The sequence below is a fragment of the Gorilla gorilla genome, chromosome 12 (assembly GCF_029281585.2).
Source record: "Gorilla gorilla gorilla isolate KB3781 chromosome 12, NHGRI_mGorGor1-v2.1_pri, whole genome shotgun sequence".
NCBI lineage: Eukaryota > Metazoa > Chordata > Mammalia > Primates > Hominidae > Gorilla > Gorilla gorilla.
In genome coordinates this window covers 136,157,533-136,179,445 of record NC_073236.2, presented here as the reverse complement: position 1 = coordinate 136,179,445, position 21,913 = coordinate 136,157,533, and the positions used below count along the sequence as shown (strand labels likewise).

General features: G+C 45.1%; 1 protein-coding gene across 4 annotated transcripts in view; it reads left to right on the top strand.

Moving 5' to 3' along the window:
* The window catches only part of DCDC2C (doublecortin domain containing 2C), a 146,924-nt gene that overhangs the window by 46,674 nt on the left and 78,337 nt on the right, over window positions 1-21,913 (top strand). For all 4 annotated transcript variants that reach the window (XR_010130074.1, XM_055378719.2, XM_055378721.2 and 1 more), the window contains 4 exons: window positions 4,690-4,827; window positions 6,506-6,548; window positions 19,668-19,794; window positions 21,222-21,322. Coding sequence is in view for 3 of the 4 variants with exons in the window: in XM_055378719.2 (XP_055234694.1) it covers window positions 4,690-4,827; window positions 6,506-6,548; window positions 19,668-19,794; window positions 21,222-21,322 (409 nt within the window). In the remaining variant the exon portion in view is untranslated. The remainder of the gene's footprint in view (window positions 1-4,689; window positions 4,828-6,505; window positions 6,549-19,667; window positions 19,795-21,221; window positions 21,323-21,913) is intronic.

The following is a 21,913-nucleotide window of genomic DNA, read 5'->3' as shown; positions in this document are numbered from 1 at the left end:
TGAGGGAGGGCAGGAGCTGCTGAGCCCGGGAGTGAAGGCTGCTTGTAGACCTCGCTGAGAGGCTTGGCTAGTGAGTGTGGTGGGAATCCATTGGCGGATTCTGAGCATGGAGCGTCACCACCTGACTCCGGGGTGGGATAGGAGACTTGTTTGGAGGCTCTTGCAGGTGATCTGGGGGAGACCACAGTGGCCGGGCCAAGGCAGGCAGGTTTTGGCTGCATTACTGTGTGCAGTGGGGCTTGCTGATCAACCTCATGTAGGAATGAGTGAGCGACAGATGGGGGTGGGGTGGGGGTGGGGAATGTGTGATGGGGGAGGCGATGCCGGAGGGGAGAGGAGGGAGAAAGAGAGGAAGACTCCCAGCCTTCTGATCAGAGCAGCTGGGTGACTGTCGGTACCATTCCTGAGAAGGGGAAGTGGGAGGAGGAACAGGTTTTGGGGGAGTTAAGAATTAATTTTTGGATGTGTCCAGTTGGCGAGGCATGTTGGACATCAGAGTGGGATGTGCCAGGCTGGATATGTGAGTGTGAAGTCAGGGAAGAGGTCAGGCTGGAGAAACAGACACACAATCTGAGTGTCGTGGATGGTATTGGCGGTTGAGGTGCTGGGTGGGATGGAGTTGGTGTTGGAGGAGGCACCTGAAGACTGAGTTCTGGGCTCAGCTTCCTGATAAATAGCCCATCAACCTTGGACTATGGTTATTTGTGGGCTTGTCATCTCTCCTCTAGTATATTTTAAGCTCCTTAAAGTTTGGGACCCTGTCTGATAAATCTCTGCTTTTTAGTCCCTTAATGGGGGGAAACTGGCTGAACTAACAGCTGAGACCCATGAGCTTGGAGTCCAGGGTTCAGGGTACCCAGTGAGACCCTGCATCCAGAGATTTTGAAGCCTTAGCTGAAAATCACATCTATCTTTTAATCACCACATGGTCTTGAAAAGGAAGCTCATTAAACATAAATATTTTAAAATTCTTGTAAGATAGACTGTACCTTTATTTTGGGAAAACAGCCAAATTGGCTGTTTATTGGTAAAGGATTTAGTTTAATTTAGAGATATTTACATTTTCTACTATAACCCCAATCTTTAAGGTTCATTAAAAATCATTTAATAATTGACATTTTGGTAATGTTTTCCAATTTATAAAACAATTTTGCAAATGGCCGTTTCATTTAGTGCTCACATTTTCTGATATAGGTAATAATAGAAATACCTAGTGTTTAGCGTGTTATGATGCAAAACACTTTGATTTATGTGCATGATCTCATTTGATATCCATATTCTGGCTATTCATTTCCATGAGACTCACACTTCAGTAAAAGCCACCGTTCTCCATATGTGATGTCCCAGCTCACATTTCTATGTCTGTGTGAGTGTAATCTGAACATCACATACAGGCTCACATTTTCACGTGGATGCATGCATCACGTTCTGTCTGGAACTTCCTTCCTGTCTTATCCCACCGAGGAATTTCTACTTCCCTTCACCCTGTGAGTAGACTTTGTACCTCTCTTAGAAGAAAATGAGGCCGAGATGAGTTTAGGGAAGAGTCCGAGGGGAATGTGCCTGAACCGTTTGTTCCTCCAGCATGTGGGTGGCCAGGTGTCCTGTTGGCCCCATGGGGTTTAAACTACAGTTTGGTGGCCGTGGCTCTGTCTCCACTCAGCGGGCATCTCCCAAGTCCTGCGCTGAGCTATCCACAGTCCTGTTCTTTGGTATCTATAGTTCCATCCCTGAATGAAAAGCACACAACTTCCTAGAAGCAAACAAATGAACACAAAAACAGCCAGTTTCATTCCTGCAAGACCCCTGCTGCTGGAAGGAAAACCTGAAATGCCTTTGGTTTATGCAGAGACATTCCAGTTGAGTTTTTTCAGGTGCATTTTTTACAGTTACCCAGCTGCTGACAGCTCATTTTCCCCTCTACCCCCCCTCCACCCCAAGCCATCAGCCCCACTCCTTGCCTTCCTTTGCCTGTTCCTGGCTCCATCATTCTGCTTGGCACCCAGAATCCCTGGATCCACGCTGGACACTGCACACACCTTCTCCCTCATCTGCCAGTCAGCAAGCCTTGGAGATTCTGAGCTGATTGATTTCCATGTCTTCCCCCTCCCCAGCCAAGAACATAAGCACGATTTTCTGTCCCTTGGTCTCCCCTCAACAGCCCCTATCGCATGGCTATGATCGAGAACTGAATTTTGGGTTATGATGAATATGTTTTCTTTGATCTTAGCTTTTTTAAAAAAGACAACACAAATTGGTCCTTGTATTTGGTCACCTTTACTTCACGTCATTCTCATAGCAACTCCTGGATTCGCTGTTCCTTTTATTTAACCACGTCCTCTAAAAATGTTCTTGGCGTGGGTGTCTGTGTGGCGAATCTCCTGAGGCCTTGTAAGCCTGAGGACATTTTAATCTCGTCCTTTCTGTTTACGTGAGGGTCTGGCTGGCTTTAATGTTCTTTCCTTCTAGATTTTGAAAATATCAGTGTCTTTCCTGTCTGTGTTGCTGCTGAAAGGCCCCAGTCAGTCCTGTCCTGCCGGGCGGTATGGCCAGGTCTTTCTCCCCAGTCAGTGCCTTTAGGATGCTGTCTGTGACCTTGGGTGTCACACTCAGATGTCTGCCGGCGAGTTTTCCTGCAGTTTCTGTTCTTTGGCATCCATGGACTCTTTTACCTGTGGCTTGTCCTCTTTCCTCAGTTCCAGGAAATTAATTTTCATGATTTCTGTACATATTTCCTCCTTCCACTCTTACTGTAACTTCCTTTTGAAATTCTTTTCACCGGTGTTGGCACGTCTGCTCACCCTCATCTCTCAGCTCTTCTTCTGCAGATCCTGCTTCTTTCTTCCTCCCTGCTTTCCTCTAAGGGCGTTCCTCAGTTTTACCTCCAAACAGCAGCTTGCACCTGCTCCATGTCCATTCTACGACTCACCCCTATTGTGATCTTTCTTTCCACGACTTGAGTTTCACATCAGTATTTCTACTTGCTTCTGTTTTATGGTTTCATATTCTTGTTTCATACCGGGAATATCTGCCATCTCTTTGATGGCATTTTTCATATTTGTGTGTGAATTCTTGGTCTGTGTGTTCCCACCCTTCAAAGCCTTGCTGTTTGGCCCCCAAGAGCAGTTGCTTTGGGGGTGCCCTCTCCTTAGGACCATCGTCAGTCCCCCACTTCCCTAGTGAGGCTTCTGCATGTTCCTGATTTACTCCTGGGGATTCTGGTACTGGCTGTCCAAGTCCACCAAAGGGGACTGACTGTCCCCAGGCCCCAGCAGAAGGAGAACAGAATTCCAAGCATTGGGTTTCCCATGGAAGCCTCTGCTCCAGGCGGGCCCACCAGCTCCCCAGGTGCAGCTCCGCCATGCCTCTCCCAGGCTCCTGTCTTGATGCCTCCAGGGTCGGTCTCAGGCAGCAGCTCTCAGGATGGGACCCAGGAGAAGCAGCAGCTTGTCAGCCAGGAGCTTGTTAGAAATGCCACACACAGGCCTTATCCAGGCCTCCTGAGCTGGGAGCTCTGCAGTGGGGCCCAGAACTCTAAAGCTGACCCTCTGGGCAGCTCTGACGCCCAGCTCTGCGGAGGGATAGGTTCTATAGATTCCTCCTTTCCATGCCCGCTGCATTTCTTCTCTTCTTCTGCTCCTGCACTTCCTGCCCTAATTCATTCCTTCCTTTCAGGCTCTTGCAGAAGCTCTGAGCCTCCTCCCACAGGGGCAATTCTTCCTCAGTCACATCCTGGCCACAGCTGCCCACTCACTAGTGCTAAAACATAGCCTTATCCTCTCTTCCTTGGAAATCTTCATTCTGATGAAATTAATGATAAATGCTCCTCCCCGGAATTCAAGGCCCTTTGGAAACTGCCCATGTCCTGCGCAGTTACAGCTGTGCCTGCACCTCACCCTCAGCGACTGTCAGTTCTCCTCCTCGCCCTGGGTTCTGGCCTTTTTACAGCACCGTACGTGATGAAATCCCACCTACCCTGCCGACCCTGTTGCAAGTTCCTCCAGCTCTGTGAAGCCTGCAGCTGGGTTCAGCCTTTCTCCTCTTGGGACACCAGCCCTTTGCACTTCTCTTGTCATGTTTAGCTTTGTAGGCTTTTGTGTGCTTCCTGACTTTGGGGAGGCAGAGACTTTCTTTTGCTTATTTTTATCTAATGCATTGCCTACCTCATTGTCTTATGCATATAGAGGCTCAGCATTGAGTTAATTGTATCATTTCTTAAATAAACTAGTGAAGGAGTACCTGCTGAAAAGGATTACTGAGTAAAAAGTAGACTAATATTAGTCTTTTGGTGCTTATAAAAATGCATATTATTTGCTAATAACTCCTGGTTTGTTTTCCAAGTATTGTTATAACAATGTGGGCCAATTTGTATTAATTTTAGCTGTTATTAGTTAAAATTAATTGAACACTAACCAAGAGTGTAACATGGTTCTCAGGAGCCTCTGAGCACTTGTATATAATTAAAAATACACTTTAATTAAAAAATCTAAAAGTAGAAAGCAAGTCTAATCCTGGAAGAGCAGTTCCCGTCGGGTTTAATTGGCCCATTTGGATAACACTTGCTTACGATGAGCACTGTTTCTCCAGCGGTCCATGCACTAGTCATGTCATAGTGTATACACAAATACCCCAAGCCCTATGCTACTGGTCCTCAAGTCTCTATCTCATTTCTTCTTTCTGTTTTTACAGATTATTTACAATGAATGGGCATCTTTTGGGCGACTCAAAGGATTTGCAAGACAATCACTTTTATGTTGCTGTGGGACTGGAGACCTTCAAATATTTTCCTTACTGGAAGTCTCCAAGGGTGCCCAGTGAGGTCCAACAGTGAGCATGCTTCATACCTTTCTTTCCTGAGTTTTGGAAAAAAATTAGCCTTTTCCCCAGTATCTCTCCCAAATAGGTCCAGTTCAGCTATTGGTTATTTTTCAGTAGTGAAATGTAATATTCTTATTTAATATATGATACAATTTTAGATTTTAAAAATGAGGCATGGGGGAACTGCTCTTGTATGATGTATTCACAAGGACAGCAAGATCTACACAGAGTCCACTGCTTTTCTCTGGGATACCAGGAGTCTTAGAGATCAGGAGTTGAAATGTGCAACAGCTTCAGAGCTGATTCTAGGCACAGTTATGCCTGCCTGTGATGCACCCAGCATGATGCTTTGTTTTCTTAATTTGGCATGCTTCCCCATATCTAAAATACAGAATTTGTGCTGGGTGTCAGTCTCTCCTGGTGAAAAAAGCCATGATTTTTGTAGTAATCTGGGCATGGCTATGCGGGTGCCACACTGTGTGTGTGTTTATGGACATGAAGCAGTGACCAGGAGGGAGGTGAAGGGTGCTGAGATGGGTGGTTCCGAAGCCCATCTGTGGGATTCTTCATCTTCAATTGTTTAGCCCTGACGGGTGTGTTTGAAATGCATTTCGTGTAGGACATGACTTGAGGCCTTACTAGGAACCTTCCTGCAGCTAGTTCTTTGTCAAGTTTTCAATGATCATTATCTCGAGCAAAGAAAAAGAGCTGCCATCTTTCATCTTATGGTGGAGCAGGACAGATGGTTTGAACACCATGCAGGTGGCCAGCCTTCCTCTATCCTTTAGGTTTTGTGGTACGAGTGCCTTCTGCATTTGGAGTGCTTGAACCTCCACTGAGGGCGCAGCGTCCGGGATGGCCTCCTCCTATTCTGGTTCACGTGCTGCTGGGGTTTGCACCTCAAGGCATAGAAAGGCTCCCTTTGTCCTGTCTGCCAAGGACGACCCCACAGCAGTTTGATATCCAGGCAGATGGTTAGGTTAGAGTCCCACCTGTATGCCTGGCACACATGGATATTTCTTGATTTTATTGACTTAATTCGTGCTAATAGTCCTAACAGCACAGTGAGGAGGAACACTGTGGGGCTGTGGAGTTGAGTCATTCTTTCTACCTGCCCCCTACGTGTTTCCCACCTCTCAGTGTGTTTTGCTTTTTGCCATTATCTGTTCATTGGGAAGCTCTGACCGGGTCTGACTGGCTTAAATATCTTTTCCCCTTGCCGAAGTTGTTGAGCTTAAGGTCAACAGGAGGCCACATGCAATCACTCAGAGACTGAAGTTCACGCAGCTTACACAGAATAGACCAAGGAGGTGCTCTGAATTTACAGAGAATCCTGGGATAGAAGCATTTCCAAATTTGAGTAGCAGCTATTGGAGAAAGCCTCACTAAAGAGGAATTAGAAATGGGATGCCTGCACTTGCAAAGGCAGCAGGTGGACAGGGGCTCTTTACTGTGGTAGAAGGAGGATGGGCTATCTGATCTGCAGGAAGGAAATTGAACAGATTCCTGGGGTGTTTTCTGCTCCCAAAGCTGGGAAATCATTGTTGCCATGAGCCGTGTCCTCTGTGGACAGCTTGCTTCTCCTCATGGTCACTTCCCTCCTAAAGACAAGGCTGCAGTCTGCATTTTATAGAGATAACTTAGGGCTGGGCTTTACATTTCAAGTTGAACATCTTTTGTCTTGCAGAAGGTATGCGAATGTTGAAAAAAACTCACAGAGAAAGAAAAAAGTAAGTAACTTTTTAAAACAAGTAAGTAACTTGTTTCTGATTCTGGCGTCTTCTGGCATTAACAAGGGCACAGCGCAGGGTGAGGGCCCGAGCTGTAAACAGAGCATCAGTGCCAGGGCCTGGGCCAGCATCAGTGCCAGGCTTATAAAGAAAAATCAGGTGCACTTCTGAGAATGGTGTGAATAGGAGAGGAAGTTTATGTTTGGAACACAGAGTCCAGAGCTGAGAGGCACACAGGTATTTATAATGCAACCCAGTAGGTGTGAAGACAAAAATATATTTGAACTTTTACGGGACAGGGAGGAGAGTAACTGACTCAAGCTTGGCATGAGTGGCAGTGGGCTCTGGCGGTGGGTGGGAGGAGGACATTCCAGGCAGATGGAACAGTAAGGCAGCAGTGGGAGAAGCAGCTCACTGCATGCGCATGTGCGTGTGTGTGAATACATATGTGTGTGTATGTACTGGTGCATGTGTGTGTATAAATACATGTGTGTGGAGGCATGTGTGTGTATGTATGGATGCATGTGTATGTATGGATGCATGTGTGTGTATGGACGCATATGTGTGCATGGGTGCATATGATGTGTACATGATGTGTATATGATGTGCATATGATGGGTACACGTGTGTACATGGATGCATGTGTATGTGTGGATGCATGTGTGTGCCTATGAATACATGTTTGTATAGGCGCACATGCATGTATAGATGCATATGTGTATATGCATGTGTGTGTGGGTGCATAGGCGCACATGCATGTATAGATGCATATGTGTATATGCATGTGTATATGGGTGCATGTGTATGTATGAATGCACATATGTATGTATTTAAATACATGTGTGTATGGAGGCATGCATGTGTATGTATGAATGCATGTGTGTGTGGAGACATGTGTGCATGTGTACACAGGAGTACACGTGTGTATGAATGCACATGCAGGTGCGTATGTATGAATGTGTAGGGATGTATGTGTGTGCATATGACTATGTGTGCATGTACATATGGATGTATATGTGTGTATGCATGTGTGTATGGATGCATATGTGTGTGCCTATGACTACATATGTGTGTGTACGTATGGATGCATATGTGTGTGGATGTGTGTATGGATGCATATATGTTGTATGGATATGTTGCCTGCGTATGTTGTATGGATGTGTGTATGGATGCATATGTGTTGGTGTATAAATACATATGTATGTTTGGAGGTGTGTATATGGATACATATGTGTGCATGTGTGCATGAGTACATATGTGTATGTATGGATGCATGTGTATATGGATGCATATGTGTGCATGTGTGCATAGGAATACATGTGTATGTATGCATTCACATGCATATGTGTGTATGGATGCATACACGTGTATAGAGGCATATGTTTTTATGGATGCATACATGGGTATTCATATGGAAACATTTGTGTGTATAGATGCACATGTGTGTGTATGGATGCATGTGTGTGTGGATGTCTGTGTACCTATGTGTATGGATGCATATGTGTGTGTGTGTGTGTGTGCTGATCACACAGTTTGAAGTTGCAGCATAAAGCATGAGGAATAATGACAAGGAGGTATCAGGATCCAGGACCAGGAAGATTTGCAGAAGCTGGGTCCTAGAGGGGCTTACCAGTCCTTGTAACTGTTTACATGATCCTCCTATATCCCTGATCATCCTACAAAAACTGCCTTTTAGTGGTTCTATTGACATTAATATTTATTTGACAAAGCTATTGAACACGTACTCTTTCCAGTGCCTGTCTGCCTGGCTCACTGGCTCAAGTCCCCTCCCTACTGTGACACACTGGCTTTGAGGGTCGGCATTGTCCTGGTCTTTTCTTTCCCAGTAACTAACAGGTAGCCCTGGGCTTTGCTTTTCTGCTGTTGCAGCTCAGATTTCATGACTGCCATTTTAATCACTCTCCTGCAAATAGCTTTGAGTTTCTCACCTGCGAGCCACTGTGTGCACCTGGCAAGTGTTCAGCCCTGGGTGAGCCCAGCCTGCACTTCCTCTGCACTTGCGCTAATGCAGCGTGGTGTTGTTGGAAATAACGACACTGCTGACCTGAGTCTTCATGCCGAGTTCACGGCCACGGTCCTTATCCAACTTCATTCACTGATTAAGCCTGATGTTTTAAAAAATGTTTTTCTGAATATGTTTTGCCACGTTTTATTGGAGATTTCTGCATGTCTGCTCATGAGTGAGCTTAGCCTGTCTGACTTCTTTCTCATGTTGTCCTTCTCTGGCTTTTGTTGCCAAGGCTTTTCTTCTGAATTGACTCTTGTTATTTTTGTAGCTTCTTGAGTTGAATGATCACCTTATTTATTTTAGATTTTCTTTCTCTAAGAAACACATTTTAATATTAGGTGTTTGTTGAATGGATGAATGAAGAATGATCATTGAGATTACAAAAATGATATGCCTTACTCCATTGTTCCTTATATAAAGGTCTACATCTGTAAAGATGTATTATCTTAAAACTCAGTATTAATTTTTTTGGCCTCATTTTGAAGAGTGGGTGTGTTTCTAAGAATGAAAAGAATTCCACACACAGGGCTTCTCTGAGGCTGGAATTTATGATGATTTGCAGCAACTTAGCCATTTATGATAAATGTGTTTGTTTCTTTACTTGCTTGCCCCAGGTTTTCCATTTCTAACTCGTTAAACCTTTTATCTATTTTCTATGTGAATTGCCACAACATCTTTTTGGAAAAGAAGGTACGAAATTAAAAAAAAAATACAGGAGTGCTCTTCATTAAGATATTGCCTTGCGGAATATGGGGGGCTGTTGGGACCCTTGGTGGTGTGCACATTCTAATAACATCAGCCAATCAAAGTATCAGCTTTCTTTAAAATCGGATGCTGGATTTTCTTTTAAATTTGCAAGCTTAAAAAAAAGTACCTAGAATACAAAACAGAAAGTCTTTCTTAACCCTTCAATGAACATATCACAAACATGACCTAGAACTTGTGACTCACAGGATATCAGGCCTGAATGGGGCGCTCGTTGATTCATCTGGGCGTCCATGAGGCCGTGGTGAGGTGTTGGCAGCATGCTAAGCACACTCCGCTAGCACGAGAGACACAAAGATGAGTGGAGCGTAAGTTTCCACGACTGGAGAAGGCAGAGTGTCGATAGCATGGGAGTAACCCTGGCAGACCTCACCCAGCCCTCCTGCTCAGTAAATTAAATCCCAGTAATTAAATCACCCCAGATGCCACCAGCACCAACCTCCCCATCTCCACAGTTCCAACAGATCATTGATGCCTCTCCTGTAAGCTGTTTAACTTCCACATCTGCCTATGTCTCCCCATCAACACTGCCCAGTGGAGTCAGGAAGAAACACCTGATACCTATGGGGGGAAAGCACTGTGAGAGTGGGCACATAGGGGTCAGGGGAGCTGGGCTCCCCAGGAAGATGTTTTTATTTGCAGGGATCCAGATTTAAGCAAGGGAGTACAATGGACTATATCTACTTGATAACTCATTAGTACTGATGGAATAAATTGTATGGACTGAAAAGGGAGCAAAATAGACAGGGAAGGGCTGGTCCTGAAAAACTGTGACATTCCCAGTGAGGTGACAGGTGGAGCAGAACAGTGGGACTTGAGAGATGCTGTGTATCATTGATTCTATGGAGGGCATGTTCCCACATCCCGACATCCCTGGAACAGGTGCATCTGACGTTGACAGCGTCTCAGGACTCCTGTGGGCAGCCATGTTGTAGGTGCTGGTTGCTCATGGATAAACTTGGCTGTAGCTGCTCATTTGACTGTGTCTTCAACTGAATTGTGTGTGGGGTTGATTCTGTACATGTTGAGCTTAACTGCTGTGTAAAATATCCTCAAAATGATTTTTCTATGAGAATTGAAACGAAACGTTATTATATACACGGAAAGGCCTAAAAGTAGAACATCACGATGCAAATTTGCTATCAATTGAGTATATTCTTCTTCAATTCCATCTATTCTTGCAGAGTGACAGCCAGCTCTTGTGTAGGACCTGAGACAGGGAGGTCGACACACAAAGTTGCAGCTGCCGGCGTCAGTGATCTGCATGGTATAACAAGCCACCCCCAAACCCAGGTGCTTCAGGCAACAAGGGTTTATGATTTCTCAAGTCCGGTGGGTTGGCTGCACAGGTCTTGGGCTGGTTTCACCTTGGTTGCTTATGAGGCTGTGTTCAGCGGAAGGTTCGCTGGATTGGGATGTCCAAGCTGGCCTCACTAACACATCTGGCCGCTAGTGCTGGTTGTTGAGCATTTTGGTTCACTTCCATGTGGCCTCTCATCTTCCAGCAGGATGTCACAAACTATCCTAGATTTCAGGAGGTGGAGAAATAGGCTCTCCCTCAACAGAGGAGCACAGAAGAGCCGATTCACTTTGCAAACCTGTGTGCAGCCTGAGAGGGGAGGGCTGTGTGGCCAGCAAGCAACCAACCACACTCACATGCGTTTTGTTCCTGAGAGTGGTGCAAAAGGATTGCCTTCGACTCTGCAGGGCAGAAGCACCAGCACCACAATGTGCAGTTCAGGTACCAATGGCTCAGGGGCAATTCAGAGATGAGGGCGGGGCGTCCTTCCCACGCTGCATGCAGAAGCACTGATGCCTTTGACTCGGAGTCAAAAAGTGGCTCAGAAGAGTCAGACTCTGGATGTAAAATCTTGGAGGGTATTCAGGTGATTTGTTTCTGTTATTTTCTCATTTTTCTTTATGTACAAGCATGCTATGTCATAAAAATGGGTGTCTAAATGGTTCTAGAAGGGCTTCTTCAGTAAGTAGAAAATAGAACTTCTAGGAAATTAAAGCATGCTGACATACTTTAAATGGCACTTCCTTTCTTTCTTAGTGGTATATAAAATAGCTACGTGTTTGCAGTATGATTCATGGAATCTTGATTCAAAGAAGTGAGATGGAGAATAACAGAGAGTAATGTAGCACCTCGAGATGACTGTGGAGGACGTGGGAGAAGTCAAGACCGACCTCAGGATTCCAGGGATGGCGGGAGGGTGGTGCATTCAGGAGCCGGGATCAGGTCTGCAGGAGGAGGAAGCAGGACTTTGGGTTGCACATTTGTGTGAGAAGTTGCTTTGCTCTAGACGAGCACATTTATTACATGAGAGTGAAGGGAGGCATGAGAGATAATATCCATGCATAAAAATATTTTCGATGTCAAGTCAAATTCCTTGTGTGTCCAGCAGAGGATACATCTGCTTCCGTGTTTGTCTGGGATTATCATTGTGGATTCTCTGTGGAATAGAAGGATGGGGCTCCTTTGCATCTAACAGATGTCTGTGAAGTAGGTGACATCTCATCTATGTGTGATGATGTTTTTCCTTGGTAAACTAACTGCTGCCATCAAGGCAAAGCTGTAGTGTTTTAAGAGCAGGCATCTGGCCTCTGACCTCTGTACTTGGAATCCCAGCTGTACTTAACATTCGAGTGGCTTGACTGGACCTCCCTTCTGTGGGTCTCAGGGAATGCTGACTCCCTCCTCTCTTCCCTCTTATTTTACTCTTCCTGGATCTCTGTCATCAGACTTCCTTCCAAGGCCATGAAGGTCTAATTTAAGCTGTTGGAGCTGCACTGTCCAGAATGTTTGAAAGATGTGAGAGCACAGCTCTTCGCCTCTTAGTTCTCAGTTTCCATTTTGAATGGAAGAAAATATTTTTTTCTTAATTCAGCAAAAGAACTTGCATTTGCACTGTTAAAAATGCCCATTTCCCTACCATTTGACCCAGCAATCCCATTACTGGGTATATACCCAAAGGATTATAAATCATTCTGCTATAAAGACACATGCACCCATATGTTTATTGCAGCACTATTTACAATAGCAAAGACTTGGAACCAACCCAAATGCCCATCAATGATAGACTGGATAAAGAAAATGTGGCACATATACACCATGGAATACTATGCAGCCATAAAAAAGAATGAGTTTATGTTCTTTGCAGGGAAGTGAATGAAGCTGGAAACCACCATTCTCAGCAAAGTAACACAGGAACAGAAAACCAAACACCACATGTTCTCACTCATACATGGGAGTTGAACAATGAGAACACATGGACACAGGGAGGGGCACATCACACACTGGGGCCTGTGAGGGGGTGAGGGGAAAGGGAAGGGAGAGCATTAGGACAAATACCTAATGCATGCGGGGCTTAAAACCTAGATGACGGGTTGATGGGTGCAGTAAACCACCATGGCACATGTATACCTATGTAACAAACCTGCATGTTCTGCACATGTATCCCAGAACTTAAAGTAAAATAAAAAAAAAAAGCCCATTTCCCAAGGAAATGGAAAAAAATGTCATGAATGCAGTTTAGTTATTAGCACATCTGAAATATACTTTGAAAATAGCCTGCATTATTCTATTGGTTCACTTCACTTATTGCTTGATTCAAATATTTGAGCATTGGAAAATATGTCATTATGAGTCTGCCAGTATCCTGTCTGGCACAATTAACTGGAACTTTTAGTCCAATGAAAGTAATTGAATGAAGCTACTCTCATTATATAGCATTCAGTTTTACAGGAACTGCATTTACTGTGATTTTAACAGCTATTGCCTTCCAAAGAAGATAAATGTTTAAAATTGCGTTCACATATTAAAATGAATGTTTTATGGTGCAGGCTTCTGTGAAAAATCAGTAAATAGTTAATAAGCATTGTATTTATATCACATCTGCAATCAGAACATTAATATTAAATTCTTCTGGGCATAGAGCACAAGTGTTCGTAGTGAACGGTAATGAAAAGGAGATAAAGCATATAAATTAAGGAGGTGCGTGTGTGTGTGCATGAAAACAGTTGCAGAGGCATGCGCATACCAGACTGAGACCCACACTTTAATAACCTGTTCTGAACAGTAAATTTCACTGTGAAATGAGTGCTTTGGAATTGACATTTGCTGGCTAATCATGTCAAGGCTGGAGCAATATATCACAACAATCAAGGCTGCAATTGTCATCTTTTAGCAGCCTGAGGATGCAACAGCCAGGTTCAATGTTAGCAGATCTTCCACTTTAATAAATGTTCAAAGCAGGCCTGGTTCATTGGTAGAAGACCTTGACCCACTTGGGATGGAAATGGGACATTCGCATGGGAACTTTTTGCTGTCAGCATTTGTCATTCCTTACCTGAGGATGGACTGACTCTGAAATAGGTTGTTACTGTCCTTCAATTAGACAAACTGGCTCATCCCAAGTTACCCTGGGAGGCTGCCTTTTGTGTGCCTGAGCTAGACAATCTTTTATAATAGCATTAAAATATAGCTGGATTAATTGAAATAGGCTCTGGAGAAAAATAATAGTCTTTCAAGCACTGCAGAGAAATAAAACCAACATACCTCAGGTTCATTTTCTGAAAACATTTTCAATAGGGAGAAAGATGAATGAAATTGAGAAGCGGTACCTGTCCCCTTTGTAAATAGAGCTCACATTGATTTTGGAGGACTTGAGACTTGAGACGGAGAGAAATGTGGGTGTAAGACGTGAGGTTCATGCATGCTTCCTTGTGAAAGCCATGGATTCCTGCTTGATCCATGTTTTCTTGCTTGATCCTTTTTTTTTTTTTAACCAAGTGCTGCTGTAGATCCATGTTGTTTTGACAAAAGCCACCTGGAGTGCCATGAACTTTGTCCTGCTCCTGTCCTTGGAAACTTGCAGGCTGGAAGGAGAAATGGCTGTGTAAGTGGAAAACCACAAGGCATGTGGCCGTGGAACTATTCATAACGTGGTGTAGTGTGCAGAGGGGGTATTGGGGGAAGGAAGCTGTGTGTATTCATTCATTCTTACAGTGCTATAAAGAAATATAGGAGACTGGGGAATTTATAAAGAAAAGAGATTTAATTGGCTCACGGTTCTGCAGGAAGCATGGGAATAGTATCTGCTTAGCTTCTGGGGAGGCCTCAGGGAGCTTCCAATCATGGCAGAACGTGAAGGGAAGTAGGCATCTCACATGGCAAACACAGGAGCAAGAGAGAGAGTCGGGGGGAGCAGGGGAGGTACCACACACTTAACCTGATCTCGTGAGAACTCACTCACTGCTGTGAGGACACATCAAGCTATCAGAGGTCCACCCCCATGACCCAAACCCCTCCCACCAGGCCCCACCTCCAAGGATGGGGATCACAATTCAACATCAGATTTGGGCGGGGGACAAACATCCAAACTATATCAGTGTGGGAACAAGACGATCTTTGAGTTGGGTCTTGGAGGATGTGTAGGAGAGTTCTCCAGGTGGCTGAGAGGAGGCAGCTGTTTTGGAGAGAGTAGGGCTTTAGGGGAACTGACAAGCTGGGGAACAGCAAGCGTGTGTGAGGCTGCCTGGGAAGGGGATGGGGAGGCAGGCTGGGCCTGGGTGAAGGGCTGAGTGTTGGGGGAGGGTGGCAAGAGTTTGGACTTTATCCTGAGGGGACATGGACCTTGAGTGCTTGGGTTATGTCTGTACACTGCCCACTGATTCTCCTGAGAGAGACCCTCCACACCCCTCCCCTGGACCACCACTGATGCCCAACCGCTGCCAGTGTGTCCGGAGTCAAGTCTTACCCGTTCCACTCACTCACAGAGGTTCGTTCTGGCATTTGGATGAGCACTGGCCTACTGCCAGCCTGGCTCTGAGATCCCTCCCTGTCTGAAGTGTTGTGATCCCCAGCACAGCCCCAGGAGGCAGGCACCATCTCCATTTTATCGCACCTCAGAGAGACCTGAGACCACACAGCTGACGTGGTGGGCCCGCGACCCAGCGCTGGTGAGCGCGGCTCGGGATGTCACCCAGCTCAGGAGCTCCCACTGCCAGCCAGGCTCCTAGAATGGTCATAGATTTTTCTAAAATCGAAAAATTAACGCGGTAACTGAAGGCTCCTTGCCCTGGACCCTGGCTCATACCCAGGCTTTCGTATCCTTGTTCAGCTCTGTGTCACCAATGCAAGAGCACCCGCCAAGGTGGCCCTAGTCCCACCATGCTGCACGGGGTCTCTAGTCTCACAGCCTTTACTCTTACCTGCTTTCTTCTCTCCCTGGAATATATGTCCTACTGTTGACTGTTCCCATTGTCTGACTGTAAGCACCATTTTCTCTGTAAAGCCATTTTTGGGCTCATTCCAGCATCCTTCACAGCCCACCGTTTAGAATGGACTCTGCTCTTTTGGGCTGGACACAAAACCAAGTGAGGCACTTGCGCTTGGTGCTACCCGTGCGTTTCTCTCTGCTGCGCTCTCCGGGGTAGAACTGTGCTCTTTAGTCATGTATTTTCCAGCTGGATACCTTGTAGACACTCAGTAGGCGATTATTGAGGGAATGAATGAATTCACCCACCAGAGCTGCTCAGTGACTGTTGAGGATGCTGCTGCTCAGATATAGAAAACTGGAATAAAATTTGAATCCTGCTTTATTGCAACCTTTGCAGATGTTTAGTCTATTAGCATGGTAGTTAACATGAGCAGACTAAATTAGAATTGTAATGTAACCAGAGGAGGCATCGACTTCATCATTTCTCATCGCTTACCTCTATTATATGCAACTAGAAAGATGTAGTCTCTGCTCTCCTCTGACCCAAGTTTTGTGAACTGCTTTGAGACTCCACGTTTAAAAGACAGTTTAAACTGGACAAAATTAAGAAAAGTAAGTGCAATACTAGGATTGGGTATGATTCAATTTGTAAGGTCCTCATTTAGTGTTTGGGGGTTAGATTATGTTTTCCCTTTTCCATGGAATTAACATTTTGTTGCTTTCTTTTAGTCAGTTTTCCAACTCGTGTTGTAATTTGCGCTGTTTAAGAAGTCAAGATCTTCCACTTAAATGAGGTTCATCAACAAGCTCTACTCTGAAGGTTGACTAGGACAGACTCAGACTTGGACCACAGTTTAGGGCAGGGAAGTTTGGGAGGAAAGAGCGTATTTGTATGTCCTGCAGATGGCATTAGCTGGAAAGGACAGGGGCACTGCTTTGTGGGGAAGGTGTGCCAAGATTGTGAGGCCTCCCCAGCCATGTGGAACTGTGAGTCCATTCAACCTCTTCTTCTTCATAAATTACCCAGTCTCAGGTATTTCTTCATAGCAGTATGAAAATGGACTAATACATAGCCAACTCTAGATCTTTCTATAAAGCAATGCAAGACAGGCCTACATTCTTCAAAGATGCCAAGGTCATGAAAGACAGTCTGAGGAGCTATTCCAGGTGAGAGGAGACTCAGGAGGTCTGACATCTAAATGTGATGTGAATCCTGAACAGATCTTTTCTTGAGTGGAAAATGCTATAAAGCACATTTTTGGGACAATTACAAAATTGAAATATGGATGGTAGAATAGATGAAAATACTGTATCAGATGAATATCCTGAATTTGGCAATTGTCTCTGATTATGTAAGAGATGATGTTTCTGTTGTGAGGAAACACACTCTGAAGTATTAAATAGATCCCACGTCTTCAGTATTAAGTACTAAAATACTAAGAGGCAAAGGTGCATGATGTAAGAAACCTCCCCAATAGTTCAGATAAAATATGTACTTAATATAGATATTGGCCTGCAGAATCTGTGTCTATCAATGCCCTGCATTTTCTTGTCTGAAGAAAAGTCAGATTTTCAACTCTTCTTTCCCTACTGTCTTTCCATCCTCCTGCTCAGTTCATTAAATCAGCAGAGATTTACTGAGCAACTATTATGCTTGCTGAATTGAACACACGCACATATTGAGAGCTGACTCTTTGTTTAGCACGGTGGTTAGTTATGTCAGGGTGTCATAGGAACACATCAAACAGACCGTTGAGGTGAGGCTTGAGCTGGGGTTTGGAGGATGAGCCGTCATAAGAAGAAGGTGAGGAAGGGACTTCCACGTGGAAGGGAGCTGTAGCAGCACAGGTATGGTGCAGGGAAGGATGGCTTGGACTAGGAAGGCAGGTGGGTCTTGGAGCATGAATACCACTGTGCTAGGTTAAGGAGTTTGGATGTCTTCCCAAGGCTGTGGCTACCTCCTTAAGGGTTTGAACGGTGGGAAGTGGTAAGGCATGCTGGCATTATTCACCTGTTCAGTTAACAAATATTTACTGAGCATCTGCTATGTGCCAGGCATGGTTCTAGGCTCTGGGAATTCCTTAATGGAGAAACAAACCAACATCCTTGCCCTTGGGTGGCTTCTAACCTTCTGCTGATGAAAGAAAAACACAACAAACATCATCAATAAATTGTCTATGGATTACATATGCTGCTGTGGGTAAAGTGTGAAGGGCAAGGGAAGGGACAGGGCACCCCTCTTGGGAATGACAGGGCAGAGGGACGATTTGAGCCAAGACTTGACAGGAGGGTGCACCCGCGCTGCTCCCGATTTCACAGAAATAAGGTATTTGCAAAAACTCACATTTCCTGCGTGTGCTTGGGTAAGGTATGAGATGAGAAATAAATTGGTGTAATGACATGGTGCCCCCTGTTTGCCCAGCCATCCTGCTGCATCCAAAGTTACTTTCGTTTTGGGCGACTTTCCACGTCAGGGTGGAGGCTCCGCGTTAGTATCTCATTGCAGTGCCCAGGGTGGTGGGGGCTGGGTCACACCGTGGGCGGTTCTCATTTGCTGTGTATTCTGTGTCACAACTGTTTCTGTGCCCTCATTACGAGGGTGGGTCGTGCATGCTTGTCATTGTCCTTTGAGTACTATTCCAGAGATAATAGGACACCACACACACACACACACACACACACACACGGTGTCTTTATCTTAGAGGCCAAAGTTATGGAAAATGTGTCTCAACAACCAGAGCTCAGTGATGCTGAAGAGAAGCAACTAGACTTTCAGAATCCCAGCCCCCAGCCAAAATACAAGCACCATATACCATTTTCTGTTTCTGTGACCAGTTCTGCTAAGATCTCATTTCTTCTCTTTAAGAACATGATTTCAGCTTGTAGGAAAACTCCTTAAAATAGGTAGAAACATTTTGTGTGGTCACATGTATAAGGTTGGAGGGCTATTTTCATACCTTAATTTCCACAAAGATTGAAAACCTGGCAGTTTGCATCATATACGATATATTAATGGTACAAGGCAGGTGTTTTTAGTTTGACATTTCTTAAGTGACATAGGGAGCTCGGGAGAAATACCTATTTATATACTTCAGCCTGCATTCACTTCCAAATACTTGAGAAAAGATCAAAAAAAGAAAACCTAAAAAAGACATTTTGTATTATAAAGATAGTTTATGGGATAGAACAGTAATGGTGCTAAGGGAATTACAGGCAGTCCTGACTTAGTTCGACTCAGGATTTTTGACTGTATGATGGTGCCAAAGCTTCACACGTTCAGTAGAAAGCCGTAGGATACTCGGAATGCTGGGCAGTGACGGCCACAGCTCCCTGTCAGCCACATGCCCTCTGCAGTGGACGGCGATGCCAGAAGACTTTTCCCGCTTCCAGGCCAACGTCAGTGTTGCGAGCATGTTTAAGGTAGGGCTGCGCCATGATGTTCAGTAGGCTAGGTGTATTAAATGCATTTTCGACTTTAGATACTTTCACCTTCGGACATGTTCATCAGGATGTGACCACGTCCTAATTTGAGGAGCAGGTATCTGCATGTCATCTTACTTTGTGTTCTAGTTGTGCTTTGTTATTGTTTACAGATTAAAAAACATGTGAATTCTCCCTTATTGCAACCCCAAAGTAAACCGCCACATGGCTAATTTTCATCACAGATATTCTCATCCTCCTCAGAGGTTCCAGCAGGAACGGCTTTGTGATGCTTGTTGAACAGCAGTTTTTATTCAGCTTTAAAGAGTGTCTCCAAAAAACCAGAGGCGCCTCCTTTGACTTGCTTGTTCCTCTAAAGCGAGCCCTTATTTTGTCAGGTTTTAGGAAGGCCACCTACAGTTAGGAAGTGGACTAACCTTCTCTGCCTGCCAAGGCACTGGGAGGGAGGGAGAGAATTATTTTTGCTGCTTTTCAGAGGGGAATGCAAGTAATAGAGCAGAAGAGGCTGCATTTGAAGTGAGGCTTCTTGGAGATGCCTGAGTTTCCTCCTACTGTTTCTCTGAGGAGCTTGTGTCTTCCTGACCACACCAAGAGAACCTGATTGGACTCCTTGTATCCCACTGTTCTTAATGGACTTTCTCTTCTTCATTTGTCCTGTAGGTGGACTCCAAAGGAAAAGAAGCTTGTAAATATGATGGCATACCCCCTAAAACACAGGATTCTGTTTATTATGCCAAAGAAGAAAAGAAGAAAACATTGGCAGAACCTTTAGTCCAAAGGGGTGCAGGTGACATGCAGTTTCATTCTGCTGTAGGCAGTTCGAAACTTTACCAGGCTAAGAACATGGGATTTTTTTTTTCAGAGAAATTTTATACTCCAGAAATATTGTTTGGCTTGTAACTATCTGCTTTATTAATAAAAGGTTCAGCTTGTAGGTAGTTCAGTAGTTGGCAGAGCAGAAAAAAAACATTTCACTGCTGAAGGCATGGGATTCTCTAATTAGGGGGCCTCCAAGATAAATACATATTTAAAATCAGCTTACACCAGGACTGAGTATCTTCTTTTCTAAAGACTGATGACATAGAAAACAACAAATAAATCTATCTTTTGGGGGAAACATGAACATAAAAGCCATCGAGATTGTTTAGATGTATTTTTTGAGTATAAGAGACATTTAAAAGATGGATCTTCAGAGCTGGTTTTAAAATGAGATAATTTAGAAAGTGCTCTGACATCTATTTTTACCACTCTGCTACTATTACTAACTCTCACTGAGCTCTTACTGGGTACCCAGCTCTGAGTGAGGCACATTCATGTCCCGTCTCATGTATGGATACTTAGTGAGAGACTGTGAGTGGTGTGGCTGGTTATGGAGGAGAAAGCAAGGTGGTGGGAGAGGCTTTCCTGCACTTCTCTGCAGCAGCTGAACATTTTTGGAAGTCATTTTTCCTAAACACCCTTCCTCCCCTCTTGGCTTCTTCTTTTCTTTTATTTTGAGATGATGCCTCACTCTGTCACCCACGCTGTAGTGCAGTGGTGTGATCTCAGCTCACTGCAACCTCTGCCTCCCGAGTTCAAGTGATTTTTGTGCCTTAGCCTCCCAAGTAGCTGGGACTACAGGCACCTCCCACCACACCTGGCTAATTTTTGTATTTTTAGTAGAGACAGGGTTTCTCCATGGTGCCCAGGCTGGTCTTGAACTCTTGATCTCAAATGATCCAACTGCCTCGGCCTCCCAAAGTGTTGGGATTACAGGCGTGAGCCACTGCACCTGGCTGAAGCTGCATTTTCTTAAAATTTATTCTATTACTTTGCTGTCCAGTGGGGTTACTTTGCATGTATTTATTTCTAATGGAATTAACTGGACCCAGGCTTGGTGGACACAGGCCTTCCCTGTGCTTCATCTTGTGGACTGACTACCGTGGTGGGCACAGCAATTGCATGACTTTCAGGGTCCAGGACCTTCATGAAGACAGAGACAAAAGCAGACGGGGCTAAAATCGAGGCCACCACTCTGAGCACCTTGGCAGATGCAAACAGGAAGGGCGAGAGGGAAACGGGGTGAGGCGGATGGGGTTTGGGACTGCAGACCAGGTGGCCTGCCCGAAGCTCCAGGATGCCCGGCTTTGTAACTTGGGTTTGGGTCAGGAAATATGCAGTGGACTCCAGCTTCTCTATGGGTTTCAAAAGTTTGTCTGTGTGATTTTCTCCCAGAAGGTGACGTGTATAAAGCACCGACTCCTAGCAAGGAAACCCAAGGGGCGCTGGACGTCAAAGAGGAGCACAACGTGCAGCTGGAGGTGCCTGTGGACCAGGTGGGTATCCGGGGTCCAATGTCCATGCCGTCTTCCCTCCATTCCATCAGCTCCTGCCTGCCTCAGCGTCATCCTTCACCCTCTCCCTGCAAATTCTCTCTGGACTCTAGAATGTTCTGTGTTCCTCCTAGTTAGAGACTGCTCATCTCAGATCCTGTGTCAAGCATTTTCCTGTCTTCCCACCTCCCCCACAGCTTCTGCTGGAGAGACGCCTTTTAACACTTCACTGTGTGTGACTGCAAATTTGGCTTCATCATTATTTGATGATTGTGTCTGTCCCCTCACTAAGCTACTGACTCCATAAGGAAAGGGGCTGGCTGCCTCGCTCACTGTTGGGCCCTGTACCTCACAGAATTCCCGGCATGGAGGAGGCCTTAGTAGTTTTTTTGTGGAATGATGACTGAATAATGGAGTAAACAGTGTGATCAGATGTCATGATTATGAAACCTTGAGCCTCTGTTTCCTTATCCATAGATGGGGGTGCTTCCTCTGTGCAGGTCTGTGTGTGGCCTGAGTGTGCGGCCAGCACTGGTGCATGGTGGATGCTGGGACACTGTTCCCTCCTCCTGGCCTCAGAGAGGAGTGGGGAGC